Source organism: Triplophysa rosa, linkage group LG19 (assembly GCF_024868665.1).
Source record: "Triplophysa rosa linkage group LG19, Trosa_1v2, whole genome shotgun sequence".
NCBI classification, from domain to species: Eukaryota; Metazoa; Chordata; class Actinopteri; order Cypriniformes; family Nemacheilidae; genus Triplophysa; species Triplophysa rosa.
This window is the reverse complement of record NC_079908.1, coordinates 10,604,676-10,628,327: the sequence shown is the minus strand read 5'-3', so window position 1 is coordinate 10,628,327 and position 23,652 is coordinate 10,604,676. Positions and strand designations below refer to the sequence as shown.

The following is a 23,652-nucleotide window of genomic DNA, read 5'->3' as shown; positions in this document are numbered from 1 at the left end:
CACACACACACACACACACACACACACACACACACGCACGCACGCACGCACGCACGCACGCACGCACGCACGCACGCACGCGCGCGCACACACACACACACACACAATATTATAGAGAAGCACAATAATTTAAAGGCCAGATGTGGTGAAATAAAACAGACACATATTTAGTTTGAAGTTTATGTAAAAATTAATATGCAGAAAGTGTGAAGAACTTTTTTTTTTTAGATTAATCCTTGACATTCCGCACGTTTTAGGACTTGATGCCATGAAACTTAACTTCTCTCTGGCTTCAATCTGTCAGGGAGAGATAAACTTCAAACGGTGCCAGTGTGGGTGTTAACACTGCGTTTTAGGAGCTGCCACTACAATAATAGATTCGAGTGGGCTGTTTTTTTACAAAACGAGAGATAGAAAGAGAGAGAGAGAGAGAGAGAGAGAGAGAGAGAGAGAGAGAGAGAGAGGAGAGCGTTTCCCTCACACACTCTTCAAGTCCTACACTACACATAGCGAAGTAGAAATGTACAATTTATGGATTTTTTTATAAAACACAAAAAGCATATAATCTTTATAAAAACCGTAAAAACGAATGTTTTCACAAATAGTTATCTACACACACAGCTGTGACAGTTGCTCGTGACCTGAATCTGGAAGCTGTCTCCGCCGCAAAGCGAGACGCGTTTTAGTTCATAGTCACGTCGCGTCGCTCGCGTTGCAGCTGGGGTGTTAAAATTCACAGCCTGTGACCCTGACCATTCGTGCGTCTTTACCGAGAGGCGTTGCTTTTTTTATATAATTTTAAAGAAGAGGCTTCCGCTTCCTGCTGCTCCGTTTAAAGCACCCGATTGATCACGCGCCGGGAACTGACCACCCACTACTTCGCGAACCCACCGCTGGAAGAAATGAAGTAAGCGGCCCGTGCCATGAATGTGTCATCATTTAACCAGAGGATACGCACGAGCGAGTGTCTAAACTGAGCCAGATCTGAAGATTGTAAGCATGTCGGAGCGCGGAGGGATTCAGCAGCGACCGGTGGGAGCTCCATCTCCCCACTTGCAGCCCCTCAGGTCGGTCACGATCTCCTCGAGTCGTCCCGTTCAGATGAACTTGTTTGCGACATGGGAGATTGACAGTTCTTCTCCGAGCTGTGTCCCCAGGTATGCATCTTTTTCATGTTGCTTGACACGCGCTACTTTGTAACAGAGTCAATAGTTAATCCAGATCACGATGCGCAGTCGCAGATTACCTAAACATTTACAAAGTATTGCAACATGGAATAGGACAAACACTGTTTTTTCTTCTTCTCTTGATTTAAAAACAAGAACAGGTGAAAATGTGATATTTTGATTTTGTTACAATGGTGAAAATGTGCATTTATGCACAACTCCTGTCTCCTTTTAATGCAGTTGACGTTTCCAACCCCATGTAAAGCTGGTAACTGCTGACTCCCATGGTAACACTTTATGATAACCATCAGAACATAAACTGTCATTATGTAAAGGGGTTAGGAAATGTTCAAATAAGGATTAGAAAAAGGGACATTTAAAATAATGTATCAAAACGTTAGAGATGTTTTTGTTTATCACCACAATGGGCCCTGGGCTGGGGTCTACAGACATCTGACAGCTGCTCTTTTGCACCCTACTGTTCTCACTCAGGTAGACGTAGTATTAGTTGTAACGTAGGAAAACCATTAAAAACAACAGAAGCAAAATTTTAATTCATTTCATGCTGTGAAAATAAGCAACGGTAACGAGAACAGCAATATTTGCAAACAAAGCATCTCATTGCAATGCATTAGAATAGGCTGTATGTTCACTGCTCTCAATATTCAGTCTGTGCTGCTCCCATAAAGGAATTGTAATAGGAAAAAATTGAAGAGGTGCTTTGGGATGCCTAATGCGAGAGAAGATGGCCATTAAGATGCAATGAGGCTGACTGTAAGCGAGAAGCGAATCAGAAATGGACAGACAGATGATATATAAGTGGAAAAGAGTCCTGTAAAGTGCATTAGTCAAACATAATTGTTAATCTAGTCTTTTTCTTTAAAAATGTCTCCACAATACTCTTTTAAAAATTAAAAAAACCTGGTTTTGGGGAATTTTTTACGCAATTTATATGACACAAACAGACACAATCTTACTTCGTCGTTCCTGATGAAGTACATCCGATTGTTGCTAAATGTAAAAATCTACACAGATGTTGTAGCACATTGTGTCATGACAGTCCTATTAAAGAGCATTGCATGGTGAGATGTTTGTCTTATTTTCCCTTCCTCCTACAATTTCATTACCCACCTCTTTGGCCTGTGCAGTCGACCTGCTCTTAAGTTACACTCTAATGCAGAGGGACCGATTTATAAGTGAATTACACCCGTAATCTATGAGTTGCAGTTTCAATTTGGTTCACTTCATAGATGAAACTGGGTTCAAACTGCTAGTGTGTGTGGTTATTAAGCTTCACATCATGGGATTTCACTTTTTGGTTAAACCAATTCACTCTCCTAAATGTATACACTATGTATTTTCTTACATAAATTAATTATAACTTATTATTTTATAGTGCTTAAAAAGACATTATAGCATACAAGTATTACGTTTCTACGTGTGTCGTGTCATAGTCATACTACATAGTACAGTATATACAGTGTTTTACATTCATGACAATGTTCTTCTGCCATTTTGTAAAAATACAACCTGTCCCAGGAATCAAATGTACTCATTGCCTTAGTGCTGTGTCACTTTCAAATGTATCGCCTTAATCTAATATCACCAATGCAATGTTCTTGACATCAGGCCAAAAACTTCTCAACACATCTTGTAAAACGACGTATCAGAGGACAACCCCATTTTTGGGACATTCTGTCCCTTGTCTGCCACCAGAGCTTGGTTTGGATGTCTTATTTGGAAATAGCTGCACATCACCAATTGTTTTCTATACTTGTTTGATAGCTTAACTTTGAATCTGATAACCAAAGCCACGTTTAGATTTGAGTTTTCATGGCTTATTACATCATGGCACTGCGTATTCCACACAATACAAAGGTCACAATTGTCTGCAATTTCAGGTGAAATGTCAGCCACAATTGCATTTGGGATTTAAGGGCAAAATGTCAACTCGGTAGCGTAAACCTGATCAAATGTGTTTGAGATTTTCATTCATTCAGCTGCCAACTCTCTCTCCGTCCCTCTCTCTTTATTTCTCTTGCAGACTTCTCAGTCTATCTCTTAAAAAATTAGTGATTTTGAAGGAGCTGGACAGAGATCTTACATCTGTGGTCATTGCTGTGAAACTTCAGGTAAATGCAGACATGCGTTTTGCTGGTTACAACCCACCTCCCCAAATCTTTAATTTATTAATTGTTATCCTTCTTGAGAATTAAACTAGGTTAAACTGTGCTTAATCTTTGTTTAGGCGACTAATGACTGTAAATGGCTTTTTAGGGCTCGAAGCGTATTTTGCGGTCTAATGAAATCATGCTGTCGTCTGGCCTTACAGAGACGGATCTTCAGCTGACCTTCTCGCTTCAGGTTAACTCTGTTTGCTGGCAATTAGTTTAATGCAAATGTGCATTTGTAAATTAAATAGATTCTGCTTTTGTTTTGTCGTTTTCTATAGCTCCTAAGGCTCTTTTCCTTTCCATTTTGTATCCATAGTGGATCAAAATAATGTCAAATGTTTTTGCTCCGGTTTCCTTTAGTATCCACACTTTTTAAAGAGGGATGCTAATAAACTTCAGATTATGCTGCAGAGACGCAAGAGGTACAAGAATCGCACTATTCTGGGCTATAAGACCCTCGCACTAGGGCTTATTAATATGGCTGAGGTGAGAAAGAATCCATGCACGTTTACAAATAGGGCATAATGATGAGCCATATCCAATAACTGAAATCATACAACAGTATCATAATTCGGATTTGCATCCATATTTAGCTCATTATTTACATCCTGAAAAGCCCGTACTGAATGACCGTTGTCTATTTTCATCCCCTGTTGATCAACTTCATTGTCTTCAGGTGATGCAGCATCCCACAGAAGGAGCTCAGGTGTTGGGTTTGCACACAACAGTGAAAGACACAGCATTGCCTGTCGCTGAGATCCGAGTCTACTCCCTCTCCAGTCAACCCATCGACCCAGAGGGACCAAAGGCCAAGCTGTCTGGTGAGAGCGGCACAATTTTATTTCTAGAAAAGAGGCCAGTGCATCCTTTTTTAAACTTCAAGGCACTCCGGTTGAATGGCTTTTATGGCTCCTGTTCTTTCAGATCGCTCACCAGACATGGATAATTATTCGGAGGAGGAAGAGGAAAGCTATTCTTCAGAGCAGGATGCCAGCGATGACCCACTACAGGGGCAGGTACATGTGGGTGGAGAACATTGATTTTGATGTTCAGCCACTGTTGCCTATTTCCTGTTTTATTAAATACACACTTGCCCTGCGGATGCTGAGAGTAAAGTGAACAAAGTGAAGCACTTTGTTTTTGTGGAGAGAAGAATCAGATCAAATAAGTGCAAATTATTCGTGTAACCTTTCAGTAACACAAGAAGAATGCAAATGAGTTAAAGACTGTAGTTCTTATGCTCATTGAGATGTTTTATAGGATGTACTGTTGTTTTTGGCCAGTACCTCTATGACGACGAGGATGAACTAAGGAAGAAAAAACCTCGTCGTAAATTACCCTCCACAGCCTCCATCAGCAGAGCTAACGTAAGTAACATCAATGCAGGAATAGCAAATGGAGAACCGAACCGACACTGTGTATCCATGTTGACCCAAACAACTGCATGTTTACACCTCGGGTCACTGACGTTCTTTAGCGGCAGATGCTGAAATTCTTGCAGTCATATTGAACCTCAAGGGAGGAGGCTTCTGAGCACATTATCTGCTTCCTCCTCTCAGATGCCATCACGAGTCTGCTTTGTTTTCCTATGAGCTCTGTCTTCTAGCTCTGGCTGACAGTCTGTGGTCTCCGTGCCAGATCACTGCCTGTTGTGACAGCTTTTTTTCCCTCTTCGCTCGCTGCTATTTTTGTTTCCTGCTGTTTCTCAGCCAGATACGCTGGTAATTTGCGTCTGTTAGCTTTTGTCGCTTCTGACTCCTCCGTTTTCTGTCTAACAAGGTGTTTGTGTTTTAAATCCAGCAACCCAACATCAAACAGAAGCTCATGGCGCTGGTTAAATGGTTCAAAGTGTCTGATGAGGTAATTGCGGCCTTTGCTTTCATGCGCTTGTAGTCTCGTTGTTTTTCTTCATCCTTTTACCAATTCTGCTTGAAGCTTTCTGGGAAGTTTGTAGTGACGGGTTGGGGAAAAGTAATTATGACATCCGGTGTATACAAGTCGTTGGTTGGAGCAAGATGGCAGTGTACCTACTATTAATAAAAATATAAAAATATATATAAACACAGCGTTAATGCATGTGCATATCAAATATTTTTCTACACTGTATATGTGACCCTGGATCACAAAACCGGATTTAAGTAGCATGGGAATAAATGATCAATCTTTCTTTTATGCCCAAAATCATTAGGATATTAAATAAAGATCATGTTCCATGAAGATATTATGTACATTTTCTACCGTAAATATATCAACACTTTATTTTTGTGAGTAATACTAATGCTAAGGACTTCATTTGGACAACTTTAAAGGCGATTTTCTCCGTATTTAGAGTTTTAAATAGTTGTATCTTGGCCAAATATTGTCCTATCCTAACAAACCATACATCAATGAAAATCTCAATTTTGAACTATTGACCCATAAGACCCATAAGGTTTTGTTGTCCATGGTCACATATAGTAAATCAGTTGGCTTGCTTGCTTGCTTGTTTCTGCATATGCAAATCACAAAATCATTAAAATGCTAAGCTTCTAGATTCTGAGGGAAAAATTTACAATTTCAAAAACTTATAATTTTTGCAATGTTTTCTCACTGACATGCCCCCAACTTGGCAAACTTTTCTTTTCATGTTTATGACTTTGTGGTGCCATTCATTCTTGATCAGCTCGTACATTTTGGATTTCTGACGTGACTTGATTGCTTTTTTCCCATTACCACCACCACTAAACATGTGTTCCAGACACCTCGGATTTAGTATATTTCCCACCTCAACCTGGAAATAACTTATAATAATTGCTCTTTTATTGTTAAAAATATTTTTAATGTTTTAAGGTTACTATATTATTGTAACATTTATGTTTTAATGTTACTGAATACTTTTGTTGTTACTAGACGTTATTTCCAGGTCTGAAATATCCTAAATCCGAGGTGTCTGGAGCGCAGTATAAGTCTCTAATGATGGATAAACTTTATTATTATTACTCCACTTCAATCATTGGTCAGTAAACTTAGTTAATTTACATATTACAATCTGATTGGCATTGTTGGGAACTGTTGCTTTTAAAAGTCGTTACAGTATTGCGAAACGTAATATGTAAAGTAATTAAACCTGTTACTTTTTATGGAAGTAACATTGCTCTGAAGAAACACATTCACCCAGATTCTACAAAAAAGAAGAAAAAAACAAGTAGAACTGGATTTCACTGAGGCAGTATTTTGACATTTTAAACATTAATGACAGGGTGTGCTTAAGTCATGCTGTCACTGATAAGCTTGACACACTCTTTAAAATGCCATACGCTACAGCAACTTCCACAATGCTTATGCATAAAGACATGCTTTACATATTTGAAGGAGCAACTAATAATATGATGCAACAAGTAACATATCATTAAAAAAAATCTGTTCCTCAGTTATATCAGTAGCACAGTTCCACTGCTGATGTGCGTCTGATGGCTAATATTATGCATGCAGGTAGGGTTTGGTTTGGATCATGTGTCCCAGGACCAGATCCGTGATGTGGAAGAGGATCTGGATGAGCTCTATGACAGTCTGGAGATGTATAACCCCAATGACAGCGGACCAGAGCTGGAGGAAACTGACAGTATTATCAGCACACCCAAACCCAAACTCAGGTACAGCGTTCCCTAGCTAGTGTACACTCTGATTGTACCCATTTACAGAAACTGATTTGGTGATTTGTGGTTCATTGCAAAAGGACTTGAATAAGCAAACTGCCTACATTGTCTAACTACATCTAACCTTATTTTGACCCTCAATCATTGTGTGTTTGTTTATATTTGTTTTTTTAAGGCCGTTTTTTGAAGGCATGTCACAGTCCAGCTCTCAGACAGAATTTGGTAGCTTGCATAGCAGGTACAGCTTCGTCAAAGATAAACTAAGCCCTGTGAGTATTTGTTTTGAATGCTAAAATGGGAATTTTGTCAACACAAGTTTATAGACGGTTTCAGCGGCCACAACATAAACAAATGTTATGTGGCCCAAACTTAACTTCCGATAGACCTCCGCAAAGAATCAATAACTGTTGAGTTTAGTTAGTTAGTTTAGTTAGTTTAATAGTTTTAATTCAGTTTAACACAATTAATACCCTGTATAATAAAATATTCATATGAGTTAATATTAATATAAATGACATATCAAATAAATTGTTATATTATAACCAAACACAGACCGGAAGTTAACTTCGGGCCAGGCAGATGTGTCCAATATACTGTCTATAGATGTCCTATAGGCTAACATATACTACAATTTTGATTTCACTGGACATTTAAACTTATTTAATTTTAAAATATACGAATCCACTGCAGATTATTACAACATATCAGACATATGTTTTCCTGTAGGGCGTTCCACATGTGCACATATGTGACTGTACCCCTCTGAAAACTTCTTCAAGGGCTCTGCCCTTTCTAGTGGTTAGAGTCCTGTTCACTTTACTAAATCACATCTCGTCATTTCGCTCTCTCTCCTCACGCTGTCTCCTGAAGAGGGGTGAACAGCCTGGAAAATGTGGTCAAATCCAGCGTTCCCCCAGCTCACACCTGGACGATGTTTTCTCAGAGATGGACACGCTGGTATTGATCGTTTTCTTCTCCCCATCATTTCACTCTGTCATTTATTCTCTAGTAATACCTCTTTGATCCTTTGTGAGCCTGTGGGCTAGTATTTATTGAGCTGTTGACGCGCTGCAGGAACACAGTGAAGTGGAGGTTATAGGGGACGGGACCCCGAGCATCACTGTATCTGTGGCCGAGAGGCCCCAGACCCCACAGAGGAGCAATAGCACAAACATGCCATCACCCCGGTCAGTGTCACACGCATAGCAAAACTTGCCGTATTTCATTGTTGATTCTCGTCATAGCATTTGTGTAAAGTATCTTAATTGAAAGGCTGCTTATTGTTGTACACGTGTTGAGATGAAGGGATGGCAATAAATAAGCACAATTCTCCACAGGTTGGATGGTGGTCACACACCCAAACCGAAGCGAGGGACCCCTATGAAAGAGAGACAGCTGTCCAAACCGCTTAGTGAGCGCACAAACAGCTCGGACAGCGAGAGATCCCCCGAGCTCAGCCTTACCCCTCAGGTACCATCCTTATACACACAGCAAGCACTTAGCCATGAGCTTTACTGTCCTTAAGGTACTCTGCCTAAAGCTTAGAACAATCAATAACCCCCAGGGCTTTCTGCTCGGGAAACGGTTTGTGTTTGGAGGAGAGGGCAAAGCGGAGAATATGGTGATTCATTTGGGCTCTGCGTTAGGATTAGTGCAGGAGGATTTTGGTGGGCGAGAGAGAGAGAGAGAGACAGAAAGAGAGAGTGGGTGGTAATTCTCCTTATGTAACTCCATGTTGGATCTGGCATGATTTGGTCCATCTAGCACTTCATTCTGTGCAGGATTGTAAAAACATACTCGAGAGCTATTATGATGAAGTACTGTTTATAATCCCTCCTGCAGTACATTAAATATTTGATACATTTCCCTAAACCATATTTTTGTTCCTTACAATCTGCTCTTTATCAAATGTTTGTGAAAATCGTGCTGTTAGTGAGACATAAATAGATGATTCTGAGTCATCCACGATACGGGAGTAAAAGTGTAGATCTTTTACCCGGCATGGCTCTAGGTCTATAATGTGTATTTGATAAGATATTAACTTATTGTCAATAAAAAATAAATATCATGACGAATTGTGAAAATCCGTAAAAGTTGTGAAATCCGTTTGGATATGTAAATGTTATTATGCTTTTTCCCTTCACTTGTATGTGTTTGTGGGCAGTCTTCATTTACTCGCCCTCAAGTTGTTCCAAATCTGTATAAATGTCTTTGTTCTGATGAACACAGAGAAAGATATTTGGAAGAATGCTTGTAACTAAACAGTTCTTTGCCACCACTAACTACCATAGTAGGAAAAATTGCTTTATAAATTTCTTTGTTCTTTTAAACACAAAATAAGATATTTTGAAGAATGTAGGAAAGCTAACAATTCTGGGGCACTTTTGACTACCATTGTCATTTTTCCTATTGTAGTCAATACAACTGTTTGTGTTCATCAGAACAAAGAAATGAATACAGATTTGGAACAACCAGGGGGAACATTTTTACAGTCAGTGCTGTGAGAAAATGAGGACGGACGAGATGTTTTCAGTCATGATGTTTTTTGTGTAGATGCCGAGAAAGATAGTGTATGACCAGCTCAATCAGATTCTGCTGTCTGACAGCACTCTTCCTGACAGTCTCATCCTGGTGAATTGCAGCGATTGGCAAGGACAGGTAGCAACCAACCCATTAACTTCCATAATAACCATAATAATATCTTTATTCTGTAGTTGATGCACAGCGATATGCGCAGCAGTATTGGTAGACACATGCGTTACATCATAGCACAGCTGTATTTTGACCAATCAGCTTCCAAGACCGGACCTGTCTGTATTATCTTTTTATCAGTCCTGAGGTTCTACTGCAGAGCGTTTGTTTGACTCTGTTTATGTGTGTGTGTGTGTGTGTGTGTGTGCGTGTGTGTGTGTGTGTGCGTGCGTGTGTGTGTGTGTAGTACGTTTCTGAACTGCTGCAGACTCAGAAGCTCCCGGTGGTTTGCACCTGCTCCGGATCAGAAATCCAGGCCGTCCTTTCCGCCCTGCTCACACGCATACAGAAATTGTAAGTCTAATCGTGGCAGAATCTGTACATATTAACACAAATGTGAACTGACATGATCTGTACTGACAGTAAATATTTTTCATGGTTCTTAAAGGGACAGTTCACCCCCCAAAAAAATTCTGTCGTCATTTACTCACCCTCAAGTTGTTCCAAATCTGTATACATTATTCTGATGAACACAGAGAAAGATGTTTGGAAGAATGCTTATAACCAGACAGTTCTTGGCCACCCTTGACTACCATAGTAGGAAAAATTACAATTAAACGTGCCCCAGAACGGTTTGCTTTCCTACATTCTTAAAATATCTTCTTTTGTGTACAACAGAACAAATAATTTTTTCTTACTATAGTTGTCAATGGTGACGCAGAACTGTTTGGTTAGAAGCATTCTTCCAAATATATTTCAAATATATTGTGAGTGTGTTTATCAGAACAATCAGAATTTTTATTTTTGGGTGAACTGTGCCTTTAATATGAATCATATTGTTGATCTAAATTCAGTCAGTAGGAGTGTTTCTTTTTCTGCAGGCACTGTTATGCCCAGGGGTTTCATTTAGTTAAAAACTTAACTTAAATATTTCAAAATGTATTTAGTTATTTTTAAGTTTTAAATGTATTCTTTTTTATTTCTGGCCACAGCTGCAACTGTAACTCCATCATGCCCAAACCGGTAAAGGTTGTTTCTGTTGGAGGTCAGAGCTACCTCGGGGCCATCTTGAGGTTTTTCGTTTCTCAGCTCGCCAACAAGACATCCGACTGGCTCAGCCACATGAAGTTCCTTGTGGTTCCTTTAGGTGTGTTTTCAGAACTTCTAACATATTCTTAATATACTGTCAACTAGCTCTAAGTGGGTCGGTTGGGTCATTTGTGATTATTATGAAACGCTTGCTGCACTTTTTCAAAGATATTTGAGACTGATAACATTCATTTATGCACATTGTAAATGAGCTATCCTCATGCATATTCAATTCGACCGTACTTCACAAATGTTTTTAATGACTTCCCAGGTTCTCACCCTGTGGCCAAACACCTGGGTTCTCTGGACAGCCGTTACAGTTCTTCCTTCCTGGACAGCTCGTGGAGAGAGTTTTTCAGCCGTATTGAGCCACCTCAGTCTGGTAGGTAATGCATTACATGTAGTTAGACATCACTGTGTTGGGTTCCTTTTTTTATCTGATCAATGACTGTGGAAAAGCAGTGTTTAACAATACTAGGTTGAGTTTTACTCGGTGTCCAAAATCGTGGGTGAACTGAGAATATTCAGTCGTGTAAATATTTCTTTACAGCCGCTTTGGCATTTAAGATATATATTTTGTATGTTCAGTGTCATCGTCTTCTGATGTTGGGGATGTGTTGGGACGAATTCTTCAGTACATCAATGGTTCCACAGTTACCCATCAGCTTCCCATCGCTGAGGCCATGCTGACCTGCAAGCACAAGACGTGAGACTGCTGCACAAGCATTTGGGCTGATAGTGCATTTGCTGTTAAATTTTACAGCCTTATTCATTTTTAATATGTTCATTGCAGTCAAGTCGTTTCAGCTGCTTTTTACATTTCCAGGCAAGATGATGACTCCTGCCAAAATTTTGTTCCTTTTGTTGGTGTGAGTAGATTTCCAATTATCGTTATGCTCTTGCTATCACACGAGTGTATTGAGATTTGATCGCTGATGGAAACGTGTTTTCTTTTCCCTTGCAACAGATAGTTAAGGTGGGATTGGTGGAGCCCAGCCCAGGATCTTCAGGTTTGCACCAGCTGGAGTTTAACTGCAGAATATTCACTATTAATTTACACCGCAAAAATGAATGTCTTAGTGTTTTTATCTTGTTTTGCTGTATCTAATATCTGTATATCTGGCCCTATTAGGTGGAGATGGTGAGGATGGTTTGGCTTTGAGCTTGGCGGTTCCCTCCACGTCTCCTCCCGCTCATGGATCCCCTGCTGGGATGATGAAAGACTCTGCTACGCCTCCGCCGTCACCATCCCTGAGCAGTGGATTGGCTGCTTTAGGGTGCGCGTGGTGTCTAATAATTAAAAACTGTACATAAATATTCACACCTATACCTGTTTCTTACATCACTTTGAAGATCGTATCCATTCAAAACTAATTCTGTTTCAATCAATTCTGTTATGTAGGAGCCCCATTATGTCTCATGGGGTGGATGCTATTGGGCTGCAGGTGGATTATTGGGTTTCTTCAGGGCCTGAGAAGCGCAAAGATGGAGAGCGGAGAGACCCGGGCAAGCACACACTGAAATGTGCTTTTAGGTCCTTGCAGGTCAGCCGGCTATCCGGCTCTGGTTCATCTGAGCTCCAGGCCTGCTCCAACACCATGTCCATGACTGTGGTGACCAAGGAGAAGAACAAGAAAGGTGAGAAGATATACAGGAAATTATAGATCGATGAAAATCTGTGTCTCGATGACTACTGCTTACAACCATCCTATTGTCTTTATGGAACCTCATAAGTGACAACTTTTGAATGCTCTACATAGGCGGCAATTACATGTGCTTCAGTAGAAAGACCAATGGACATAAAAACAGAGCCATTATTTACTCACTAATGGACAGCACAATGGTTTAGGACATTTATATCCATACTGAATAATGCAGGGTGTGTTTTCATCCACATTGAACCCTGCAGTATGTACTTACTGAAAGGTGAATGTTACTGTACGTCAATATGTAATGTGATGAAGATTCATGAGTTGATGTGGAAAAAACAGCGGTGTAATGGTAATGGTTTGTAATGCTGCTTCAGGCTGTAAAGAGGCTTCACTTGTAATCCGGTTTGTGTTATTTTTTGCTTTAGAGGACTCAGTGTTTTGTTGCTTCTCTGCGCTGTTTTCCATCCCTGCAGTTGACATTTGCACTCTCTCTCATCCACGCACTCTCTGCATTCTTCTCTCTCTCAAGCTTTTCTGGATTCTCTACACATTTCATAGCTTATTTTGTCTGTCTCCAGTGCCGACCATCTTTCTGGGCAAGAAGCCAAAAGAGAGAGACATCGATTCAAAGAGCCAGATCATTGAGGGCATCACCAGACTTATCTGCTCAGCCAAGAATCAACAAACAAGTCTAAGAGGTACAGATGAACATTTGCATCACGCTGCTGTGCTTCTGAAACCTTATTTCTCCATATTTCATCATTTTTATATGTAAATGTATGTAAATCATTATCATTAGTCATCCTTTGTTTGTCACTGGGTTTTGCAAATATCTAACCAATAAAAAGCATTAAAAAGTGCTTGTCAACTTTGACAATCATTGAAAAAGTTTAGTGTTGTTGTCCATTTCCTGAAAAACAGTGAATTTGGACATACAAGGTTTCGGGAGGACAGTGACCTTAAATTGAGTCACTTAAATTATTAACTGAAAATACAAAACAACTAAAAAATAATAATAATCAACTTAAATACCAACACAAAAATAGACAAATAAGAAAATTGCTAAAAATTAAACTAAAATAAAAAAAATAAAAGCTAATTCAAAACATTTATAAAACTTCAATAAAACTGAATATATGTCACAAAAAAATAAAAATACAAAAAACAACGCTCCTTTTTTGACAACTGAGAAAAGAAAGTTTCTGAACATTGCTCCCAGGGTCGGCCCGTGGCGTAGGCGACATAGGCGGTTGCCTAGGGCGCAAAATGACCGGAGGGGCACGAGGCGAGAGCGCCAAAATTTTTTGAAAAGCTTCTTGCATCATGACGCGATTATAATGAATCATCTCAACGCATTAATTATGCATGTGTAACGGAAACTAGCTAGTGTGATCTGTGCAGGTAAATTTCACTCCATGACTTCAAGAGATGCTCCAACAACTTACGTTAGTGCCTGTGGCCCCGTTGTTAGCACACCTGCTTACCTTGCTGGACTTATCACCGGTTTTAAGTTCGAATCCCGCTCAGAGCGGCTTGCTTATTTTGAACCATTTTACTGATAACACTGACACTGCATGCTGTTTTTGACTGCTTTCAACTAAGTGAACTGCAAAGTGTGTTTACTGGCACTGTGACTAGCCCATTTATTTAAGAAAATCCAAAACAATACAATAAACTTTTATTTGTGTCCCTACAGCATTTGCGCAGAGGTTGACAAAATGTTTTAAAAAACGTTCTTATTAACCTTTATCTAAATAATAATAATTAAATATTCATTTTATGAGCTTTAATATTCAAATACAGTATTATTGAGAAAACAATCGTTTTTATTTCATTTTCAGCATTATTTTCAAACAATGAGTAGGTAATTAACAACAATTTTATTACAAATATTTTTTAGTTGTTATTTATTTACTGCCTATTTATGTTAATCACAATTCATGTTATATTAAAATAAATACGAATTTTGCTTTTAAAAAAGTCAAATTTTCAAATGTTTTAATTAATTAATTAATTCATTTTGTATAGGGGGCGCAATCTAAAATCTTGCCTATAGGGCACTACCAGAGGCTGGGCAGGCCCTGACTGCTCCTATCTGTCATTGGTCAAATAAACAAAAAGTGCCCCACCAAGCTCGTGTAATTGGTTGGGAGTCAATGTTGATCAGTCGAAATTTCCACACAGTGCAATGTTTACATAAGCTACTACTGCACTCAGCCTATGTATTGCACCCTTATAGCTTGTCCACACCGGGACGATAATCATGCTGTGTGGACAACCCTTTAATCTATAAATCTAACATTTTTTAACATTAATATTCTTTCTTACATTTTACCTCTACTCTCTAGTCTACGCTGTAAGAATTGGCCATTGAAACACCCATACCCATTGACCTTTAATAATGTCTGTAATAGTTATGGTCCGGTTGGTCAAATATTACTGCTTCACTAATGGGATGGCCCATGTGATGTCTCAGTATCTGTAGATGGAATGGAGTGGAATGATGTGAAGTTCTTCCAGCTGGCATCTCAGTGGCCTACACATGTGAAGTACATCCCTGTGGGGCTGTTCGGCTACAACAAACCTTCCTCCTAGTGACCTCTTGACATCAGCCAATCCGTGGCAATGTTGAGTCACCTGACGCTGCTTCAGACGGAACAGAGGACCAGCTGTTCTTCTTGAAGTGATCATACTGTAGATGTCAGCAGAAACTGTCGGTGGTTGGCGGGATTATTTAATCTTATTTTTGGCTTTTTGAAAGGGTCAGAACAGCCAACAGTCAAGATAAAACATGTGCTGGGGATGCTATTTATGAACCTTTTATTCATGTTTTGTCTGTTGTTCAATGTATCGCGCAATAAAATCCCAATATTTTGTTTACATTTAAATAGCACTTGCTATTAGGAGTTCAATATTGTTTGGTCAGATTACTTTGATGTATGGTTATTTTTTATCAAAATGTAGTAGTTGAATCTAATAATTCTCAATAACACTTTATCTGACTGAATAATTTACATCCAAAGCTCCTTTTCGGTAAAAGAAAAGCCTTTAAGATATTTAAAAAATATTTTGTGTATGAAGTATACTATGGTGCACCTGTATAGAAATACACATTTATTTGCTTATGTGAATCTGTTATGTTGTAATAAAAGCATGTATGTACTGTACAGTGTGCAGTTATATCAGGGTTTGTCTAAGCTGCTATTGACACTTAACCCACTCCACTGTGGTTTCTGAGTTCAGTCTCTCAAACGTTGTGAATTTATGAATCCGCTATGACTAAAGTTCATCACTGGTCTCTACCTCCCCGATGCCTTCCATTTAAAACATGATGATCTAATAATAAGGGTTCTGATAACTGATAATATGCTCATTTTTACCTTTCAAGTGACCTAAGAAGACCATTTCTGCAAATTGTGTACCATTATTGCCTTTCAAAATCTTGTTAGTGTGCATGTACACAGTTATTGCGGTACACTCGTGGTTGTTTTGATAACCTGCTCAACATGTCAAGAGTCAGTATTGTGTATTTTCTTCTATAAAGCTCTTGTGTTGTACTTTGAATTTTACATTAAACGTGAAATTAATTGCAGTAATAAATCTATTACAATTGAGATGGCGATGTTTTTTTCAATTGTTTTGTATTGATGTGTGACTCAAGGTCACATCTTATTAACATCGACAGGAATATTTCAAGTTTAATAATGTCTGTGGTTTATATGGAGATGGGGTAAAAGGAACTGCCCCCCTTTTGTTGCTCAGTAACCCAAGTTAGCACGAGCATTCAGTGGCAGTGAGGGTAGAAGAGAGAAATACACTGACCTGTATGGAGAAACCAGCACACGGATGTCAGTGATGGGCTGTGCGGGATGGAAACTCTTCTGGCTGATTTGCTTGGTTTCCACTTTTTTCCACTATGGTGAGTAAGGATTGTTATCATTATCAAAATATTATATTAAAAAATATTACGATTTAAAATATTATCTCAAAAACATTGGGATTTCTAGTGAGTGTCCAAATTGAACACAACTGATGCAAGAACAGAGCGATTCAGGTGTGTAGTTTGCTGAAGATTTTATATTTTTTAACTAAATGAAGCACCTCAGTGTTCTTCATTTTGAAAACCCTCTCGAAATCAATGCATTACATATAAAATATTTGAGCGAGGTATAAAAGAGCCAAATGTCAAATAAAAACAAGATGATTTTTTGATCAAGATGACAGTTTTGGACAATAGAAATGTAATTCATAATGTCAGAATGGTTGAAATATTTGTAATGTGGGTCAGCTCATTTAGAGGAGCTGGAGCCCATTGTTCTTTCTGTTAGTGTGTGTTTGTCCTTGCCAAGGCTGTCAGCTGTAATTAAGTCTTTATAATCACTGTGCTTTCCCACACACACTAAGCCCGGGGGCGGACGGGCACTGGGCGTGCGACCCATCATTCCTATGATGAGTGTACTATAACTATTGAGATAAAAAGACAAGAGAAGCACAAATAAATGAGCCTGCTGGTAATTTATCAGATTATTTTAAACACACCAAAAAAAACGTGAGTTGACTGTGGGTTTCTCTGAATCTTATCCAGGTGCAGTTCGGGTGACAGTAAGGGAGTCCAGTGTAGAAGTGGTACGGGGGGAATCTGCTCCACTGCCTTGTTCTTTCTTCACTTTGATGCCGTTGTTTCGCCTCAGCATCATCTGGACTCTGACTCCCCTTTCTGATCCTGACTCCCCCAAACAGGTGAAACTCGATTTATGAGATTGGGTAATGTCCTGGGGAATCTGCACTGATGTGCTTCCTTGGCTGTTTTACAAGTTGTTTACATAGTGTATTGATTGGTGTACATGCATTTATGCAAAGCACACAATACAGCCTTAAGCATTCGAGATAAACACAGTACAGTGGGGACAAGAGGTCTGGGACTACTGGTGAAGATGTTATTTTGCATTTTTAATCTTATAATAATAATGAAATCATTACAAATGATATTGATTTGTGAATTATCCAAAAACCCTGATAAGGTGATAATATAATACATAATAAATACTACAATAATAGCATATAATAATAATAAGTAATAATATGCTCATCTAGTGGACCCACAACATTAATCCATAAGAATGACCTTTTTCCAATTGTGACCCTGCCTGTGAAAACCCAGCTAGTAATTTTTTTGTGATTTACTACATAATGTAAAGAACATTCTGTGAAAACACGGCCTATAAATCTTTCATATTGACTAAGGCCATGTCAAAGATTGAAATCATTGAAATTAATAGCTGAAGCCAGACTTTGATCATGTAATTATTTGAGTGTTTCACGAGTTCGCCTCACAGATAATAAGTTGGGATGGATAGTATGAGTATTTGGCATGCTGTAAGGGGCGAGGGCTCCGAGCTCGGTGATTCTCCCCGAACTCGGAGCACCTGCCCCTTGGCCTGGTGCAGGACAGCAGCCTGAGCAACGTATCCACAAAAGAGGATGGCTTGAGGTGGCGAGGTGCTGGCCCAGCTTGGTCCGAGGTCTAGTGTGTCTATTGCAGAGAGGAAGGAAGATGAAGCTTCTAGTTGAGCGGGCACTACTGTAGTAGTGCGGAGTAGAGATAGGGCTCCTGGGGAGCGGAACTACTGTGGCAGAGAGGAGTAAGATTAAGGCACCTGGGTCGCTGGGGCGGTACTGGCTTCGTGGTGGGTGGTGTCTGCTGCAGCCATGAAAAGAGCTGGCCCCTGCGGGGCGGCTGAGGCTGTGGTAATGGAGATGCGAGCGCCTGCTGGAGCATGGTTGCTGCGGCAATTGAGAGAGGTCACAAGCTTTGCTGGAGCAGACAAAGCTGTATTGATGGAGATATGGGTTCCTGCTGGGGCATAGGTCCTGTTGAATTGGTGCTTACTGAGCAGTGGAGTGTAGAAGTGAGGGAAGTGGTGGGGGAGGAGGGAATGTCTGCTGCGGCAGAGCGTGGGCTTGGGAAAGGGCGAGGGCTTGGGAAAGGGCGAGGGCTTGGGAAAGGGCGTGGGCTTGGGAAAGGGTGTGGGCTTGGGAAAGGGTGTGGGGGCTTGGGAAAGGGCGAGGGTAAGTGTCTGCAGCGGCAGGGCGTGGGCTTGGGCCAGTGTCTGCTGCGGCAGGGCGTGGGCTTGGCCTAGTGACTGCTGCGGCAGGGCGTGGGCCAGTGTCTGCTGCAGCAGGGCATGGGGCAGTGTCTGCTGCGGCAGGGCGTGGGCTTGGCCTAGTGACTGCTGCGGCAGGGCGTGGGCCAGTGTCTGCTGCGGCAGGGCGTGGGCTTGGGGCAGTGTCTGCTGCGGCAGGGCATGGGCTGGTGTCTGCTGCGCAAGGCGTGGGCTTGGGCCAGGGCGGTGTCTGCTGTGGCAGAGCGTGGGTTTGGGCCAGGGCGGTGTCTGCAGCGGCAGAGCGTGGGCTTGGGCCAGGGCGGTGTCTGCTGTGGCAGAGCGTGGGCTTGGGCCAGGGCGGTGTCTGCAGCGGCAGAGCGTGGGCTTGGGCCAGGGCGGTGTCTGCAGCGGCAGAGCGTGGGCTTGGGCCAGGGCGGTGTCTGCAGCGGCAGAGTGTGGGCTTGGGCCAGGGCGGTGTCTGCTGCGGTAGAGCGTGGGCTTGGGCCAGGGCGGTGTCTGCTGCGCAAGGCGTGGGCTTGGGCCAGGGCAGTGCTGCGGCAGAGCGCAGGCTTGGGTCAGGGCGGTGTCTGCTGCGGCAGAGCGTCTGAACACTCGTGTCCTAACGTGCCGGTGTTGTGCCGAAAACACACTCCCCGCCAGATTATGCACCCCCTTCAATAACACGCTGTCCGATTGGCTAATTCTAACCCCTCCCCACACCCAATCCTAATCCTAACCATGCATAATCTGGCAGGGATTGTGTTTTCGGCACGACACCGGCAGCAATTGCAACTGGGAACAAACGAGGTGACGAGCACAAACGTAAACAAGCGGGTATACAGAATCACTTCGCGAATCTGCGGGGAAGAAACATGTGGAAATGTCGCTTTTACGGATGGGGCCTGCTGCATGGCTTTTAAACTCCGTAGGATCCCTCGAATACCTTACGTCCGCCCTGTGCTGATGAAATCCTTCTTAGAGTTTAGTTCTCATTTAAAGGGCACATATTTAGCCAAATTCACTTTTATAATGTGTTAAAACATTAATACGTGTCCACAGTGTCTGTAAACAAGCAGTCTAAACGGTAAAAAATATGCTCACACCTTTTTTAATAATTTGCATAATTCAAAAACCCTGCTGGTAAAAGCAAAGATTTGAATTCTGCCGTTAATGTCGTCACTCAACGGCAAAGCCCGCCCAGCAGTGGTGAGGATCTGCCCTATTTGCTTAGACACAGTCCCATGTGGGAAGTACAACAGTCGCCATCGTTAGATCGTCACTGGAGCTACACAATATCTGCGCCACGGAGGCACTACAGTTGTTCTGTATTAGGATGTACCGACCAGCATAACTGTCTCCATAGACTCCCGCAAGCTGAGTTACAGAGAACAGCATGGTTCAATTTCATTTATGAAGGCAATGTCCTGCTGAGAATCGGTAAAGTATTTCACGTTTCCGCCAATCATTTCACGCCGGACTGCTTCACGAATGAGGGCCAGTACAACGCTGGGCTTTCAACGAGGTTGCTACTGAAACCGGGAGCAATAGCAACACTTCGTGCCCAGTCCTCATATCCAGCAGAAGCAGTAACGTTAAGTATCACACCTCATATTGTTGCCGATTAGTCTTTCAAAATTGCCACTCTTAATGTGCTTGTTATCGTGCTATAATGGTAATGTTGCTAACAATAGAAGTACAGCATCTAACTGTATTTATTGACGCTGCCCTCACATGCTGTCGGGCTTATCGTAAACAATACGTAAAGTAAGTGTGACAGTACAAGATAGAACAACGTTGAAAGCGTAGTATAACTGTAGTAACGCTAAACTATACCTGCTCGACCTCCATGCAGCATTTATTCTCTGGCTCTGTAGGCATTTTACTGCAATTCCCACACGAGCACCTGCACAGCGATTTATACATGATCATGACGGACCATGCTAATGCTTATCGATCACTTGAAGAACGTTCATTTCACAATAACTGCAAAATTACAACTAACCATTCGGAAACGTCCTGTTCAACTCTTAAGGTTGTCACTTCTTGTGTCTCTCCATCAGTGTCACGACTCCGGTTCGTACATATAGGGCTGAACACCACTAACAATTACTGACATTTTGATGTTTTGTTTTGGCCGGTAACTTTACGCATCAGCACGAGTTCCTGAAACTCCGCCCTCCTCTGGAGAGGGGGCTGGGACGAAAAGCTCATTAACATTTAAAGAGATATAAGCAAAATCGGTGCGTTTTTACACGCACTCAAAAACGGGCAACTTCAACATTCTATAATAAATGATCCGCTGGGTATTTTGACCTAAAACTTAACATACACACTCTGGGGACACCAGAGACTTATTTCACATCTAGTAAAACCATTCGAACAACCTCTCCTTTAAGAATAGTTTATCGAAACGCAAAAACACCGTGTAACCCAAACAAGCTGCTGTGTTTGCGTGTGCGTCTATGAGCAACAATATGTTGTTTGACATTCGGGAGAATGGAGGCAAGACAACTTGACTATTTATAGGGCTGATAGGATGATCGCTGTGATTGGTAATCGAAAGCCAGCCGAGTTAGTTATCTGTACGTGCTCCTCCCGAACCTTGTTAATAAAACATAATTTAGCTTGAATTTCACTGAGCCTCATATATGGTCAATACTTGTCATGCAAAATCACACTTATGAAAATCTATTTGTGAGGAAAAATGCCTTCAAATCTTAAATTTAATTCATTATACATTTCTGAGGGTGTAAAAACAACAAATCACATAATTTTCAGTAAACATTAAAAATAGGTCTCATAGACCTGCACACCACTCAACAGTTTATATTTTGAATCTCATGTTTTCAAAGTGATCCAAATTTCAAGCCAAATGTGGCAGCAAAATGTAAATAGTTATGCTACATATGTAAATAGGTTTTAAAGTAACACATCAATCTTGAGATACTTTTAAGGCAGTGGTGCTCAAACTGGGGGCCCCAAAATGGATCCAGGGGGGCCACAGATTTTGTGCCATTATATGAAATATAATATGAAATATAGAAATTTATCATAAATTTAATGCAATCCAACATCAGAAAAATAAGACCACCAACCCAAAGTATTAAAGTTCCAGCATTGTATAACCGAATTTGTTTTTGGTTCAATTAAAATTCTAAGTTTAAGATTAAGTCTTTAAGTTTAAGTTTTTATTTGGGGGGGCCATAAAGCGATGCACTATACACAAAGGGGGCCTTTCAACAAAAAAGTTTGAGAACCACTTTAAGGGATTCATATTGTCATAAATGACATATGACATTTCTCTGTGTGCAGGTGATTGTGTATGATCACGGGCAGGTAATCGAGAGCCCGTCCTTCATGGGCAGGGTGGGGTTTGTGGGCATGCCCTGGAGTGCTGACATCATCCTGAATGACACACGGGCATCTGATGCTGGAGTCTATCGATGTGTGGTCAGCAACCCACCTGAGAAAGGAGACCCTGGCATTGGAGAACTTAGCCTGACAGTGCTGGGTATTATACATCTAACGCAAACATACTATTGTGTTGTTAAATTGAATTTCAGCATATGGCTGCCGTACTACTTTAACTGGGTTTTGTTCACATTTTTAAGCTTAAACGAGGCGATATCTTTTGCGTCACATGCATTAATAATTTTGAATGATGAATTAAATCTTTATGATTCGTTTAATGTGTGTGTGTAGCACCTCCATCTCTACCCATGTGTCTGTGGGAAGGAGACACTGATACAGGGGGCAATGTGAAACTTTCCTGTGTGGTGGTGGAGGGCTTTCCCGCTCCACAGTTGATCTGGGAAAAGCTTGAACCTAATCAGATCATCCTACCAGTGAACATGGATGGTAAAAATAGTCTACTCACAAGAAATACAATAGAATTCAATCATTTATCAAACATATTTTGTAGTTATGGTTAGCTACTAACCACCTTTGCGCGTGTTCATGTTGGTCGCTGTACATGGGTCTCATACAGATGGCATGAGGGGTTCTGTGCAGATTTCCAATGTGTCTGCGGAGACCTCTGGTCTCTACCGCTGCTCTGTGTCCAACCCGCTAGGAACCCAGCACTGCTACATTGACCTGTCTGTGTACAGCCGTAAGTTAAGTCTGTCTTAAGTACATAACATATAATGAGATTATTAGGACAGAAATCTTTCCTCAAGGCTATAATGTAAATAATGGCATTTAGATGTGGCTTGTGTAAGTTTTAGTTGACTTAAAATGTCTTTGTGCTCCTGTAGCGCCGGATAACACCCCAGGAACGCTGCAGGGTGTGTTATTGAGTTTGTCTATGGCCCTGCTCCAGCTGGCTCTGGTGATGCTGGTGCTGTGGCTCCACCGCTCGGCACGGGAGAGCAAATGGAGGAACAGCCGTGAGGAAGACGAGCGTTATAATGAGATCAAATACACGCCGTCTCTTATTAAACGCTCCTTCGTATGAGATAAAGCATGAAATGAGGTCACATATTTGACATTTACTGATCAATCCTTGTGGGTCAGTAGTGTTTCGAATTTTGGATTAGATTAAAAGCTGCACTTCTGAGAAGTTTTATGTCGCAATTCATGAAATATAACATTAGTAAAATGTAGGGTTATGCAAATATCAATAAACAGCATTTTAATAGAGATGTTATTCTGGACACAGTCAATATATTTGTTTTACCAAATAAAAATATAAAAACACTGTTTTGCAATAAATGTGAGCTGACATTACATTAATAACAAAACTCCCCTAGAATATACATATAAATATATGCAATCTAATGACGTTTAAGAGTTCACCTCAAATTGAAAATTGTTTCAACATTTCCTCACCCTCATATCATTTTAAACCTGTATGACAGTTTTCTGCAGAACACAAAAGATTGTTTGAAGAATGTTGGTCACTGAAAATGCTTAAAATGACGTGAGGGTGAACAAATGACAGAATTTTCATTTTGGGGTGGACTATCACTTTAAAAGTCTCTGGACTGTATTGCAATATACCTTTAAAGATTTAATTCAAGATTTAAAAAAAAAGTAAAATGCTTGAGGGAAACAAAACGTATATTAAACTTATATACAGGTTCTGTGATTTTGAAGAAGAATCTGTACACAAAAGACGACATTCAAAATAACTGCAAACA

At 40.7% G+C, this 23,652-nt stretch overlaps 2 protein-coding genes across 4 annotated transcripts; both read left to right on the top strand.

Moving 5' to 3' along the window:
• The first annotated feature begins 511 nt into the window (after positions 1 to 511).
• Positions 512 to 16,014, top strand: pacs1a (phosphofurin acidic cluster sorting protein 1a). 3 transcript variants are annotated; one of them, XM_057359572.1, is made up of 24 exons: positions 512 to 1,157; positions 3,211 to 3,298; positions 3,444 to 3,530; positions 3,701 to 3,826; positions 4,017 to 4,161; positions 4,265 to 4,356; positions 4,624 to 4,707; positions 5,141 to 5,200; positions 6,812 to 6,972; positions 7,151 to 7,244; positions 7,846 to 7,932; positions 8,050 to 8,162; positions 8,313 to 8,445; positions 9,529 to 9,633; positions 9,914 to 10,020; positions 10,659 to 10,813; positions 11,027 to 11,137; positions 11,344 to 11,461; positions 11,549 to 11,624; positions 11,723 to 11,765; positions 11,888 to 12,032; positions 12,158 to 12,393; positions 12,986 to 13,105; positions 14,884 to 16,014. In XM_057359572.1, exons 1-24 carry the CDS (start codon positions 1,000 to 1,002, stop codon positions 15,000 to 15,002), a joined length of 2,763 nt encoding a protein of 920 aa, XP_057215555.1. In that variant the 5' UTR covers positions 512 to 999; the 3' UTR covers positions 15,003 to 16,014. The 3 variants fall into 3 exon arrangements, with proteins under 3 accessions (XP_057215555.1, XP_057215557.1, XP_057215556.1); XM_057359573.1 differs by having other exon boundaries at positions 513 to 1,157; positions 11,582 to 11,624; XM_057359574.1 differs by lacking the exon at positions 5,141 to 5,200.
• Positions 16,015 to 16,212: 198 nt separating this feature from the next.
• Positions 16,213 to 23,499, top strand: zgc:165604 (uncharacterized protein LOC792578 homolog). The gene is made up of 6 exons (XM_057359984.1): positions 16,213 to 16,326; positions 16,993 to 17,147; positions 21,824 to 22,022; positions 22,214 to 22,369; positions 22,500 to 22,622; positions 22,768 to 23,499. Exons 1-6 carry the CDS (start codon positions 16,254 to 16,256, stop codon positions 22,965 to 22,967), a joined length of 906 nt encoding a protein of 301 aa, XP_057215967.1. The 5' UTR covers positions 16,213 to 16,253; the 3' UTR covers positions 22,968 to 23,499.
• Positions 23,500 to 23,652: the final 153 nt, after the last annotated feature.

Excerpts from the sequence above, each read along its gene's own strand:
- pacs1a (XM_057359572.1), top strand. The coding sequence starts at position 1,000 with ATGTCGGAGCGCGGAGGGATTCAGCAGCGACCGGTGGGAGCTCCATCT. Across the intron at positions 5,201-6,811 it reads GGTTCAAAGTGTCTGATGAG|GTAGGGTTTGGTTTGGATCA; the intron begins GTAATTGCGGCC and ends TTATGCATGCAG. Across the intron at positions 12,394-12,985 it reads CAAGGAGAAGAACAAGAAAG|TGCCGACCATCTTTCTGGGC; the intron begins GTGAGAAGATAT and ends GTCTGTCTCCAG.
- zgc:165604 (XM_057359984.1), top strand. The coding sequence starts at position 16,254 with ATGTCAGTGATGGGCTGTGCGGGATGGAAACTCTTCTGGCTGATTTGC. Across the intron at positions 17,148-21,823 it reads ATCCTGACTCCCCCAAACAG|GTGATTGTGTATGATCACGG; the intron begins GTGAAACTCGAT and ends CTCTGTGTGCAG. Across the intron at positions 22,023-22,213 it reads ACTTAGCCTGACAGTGCTGG|CACCTCCATCTCTACCCATG; the intron begins GTATTATACATC and ends GTGTGTGTGTAG.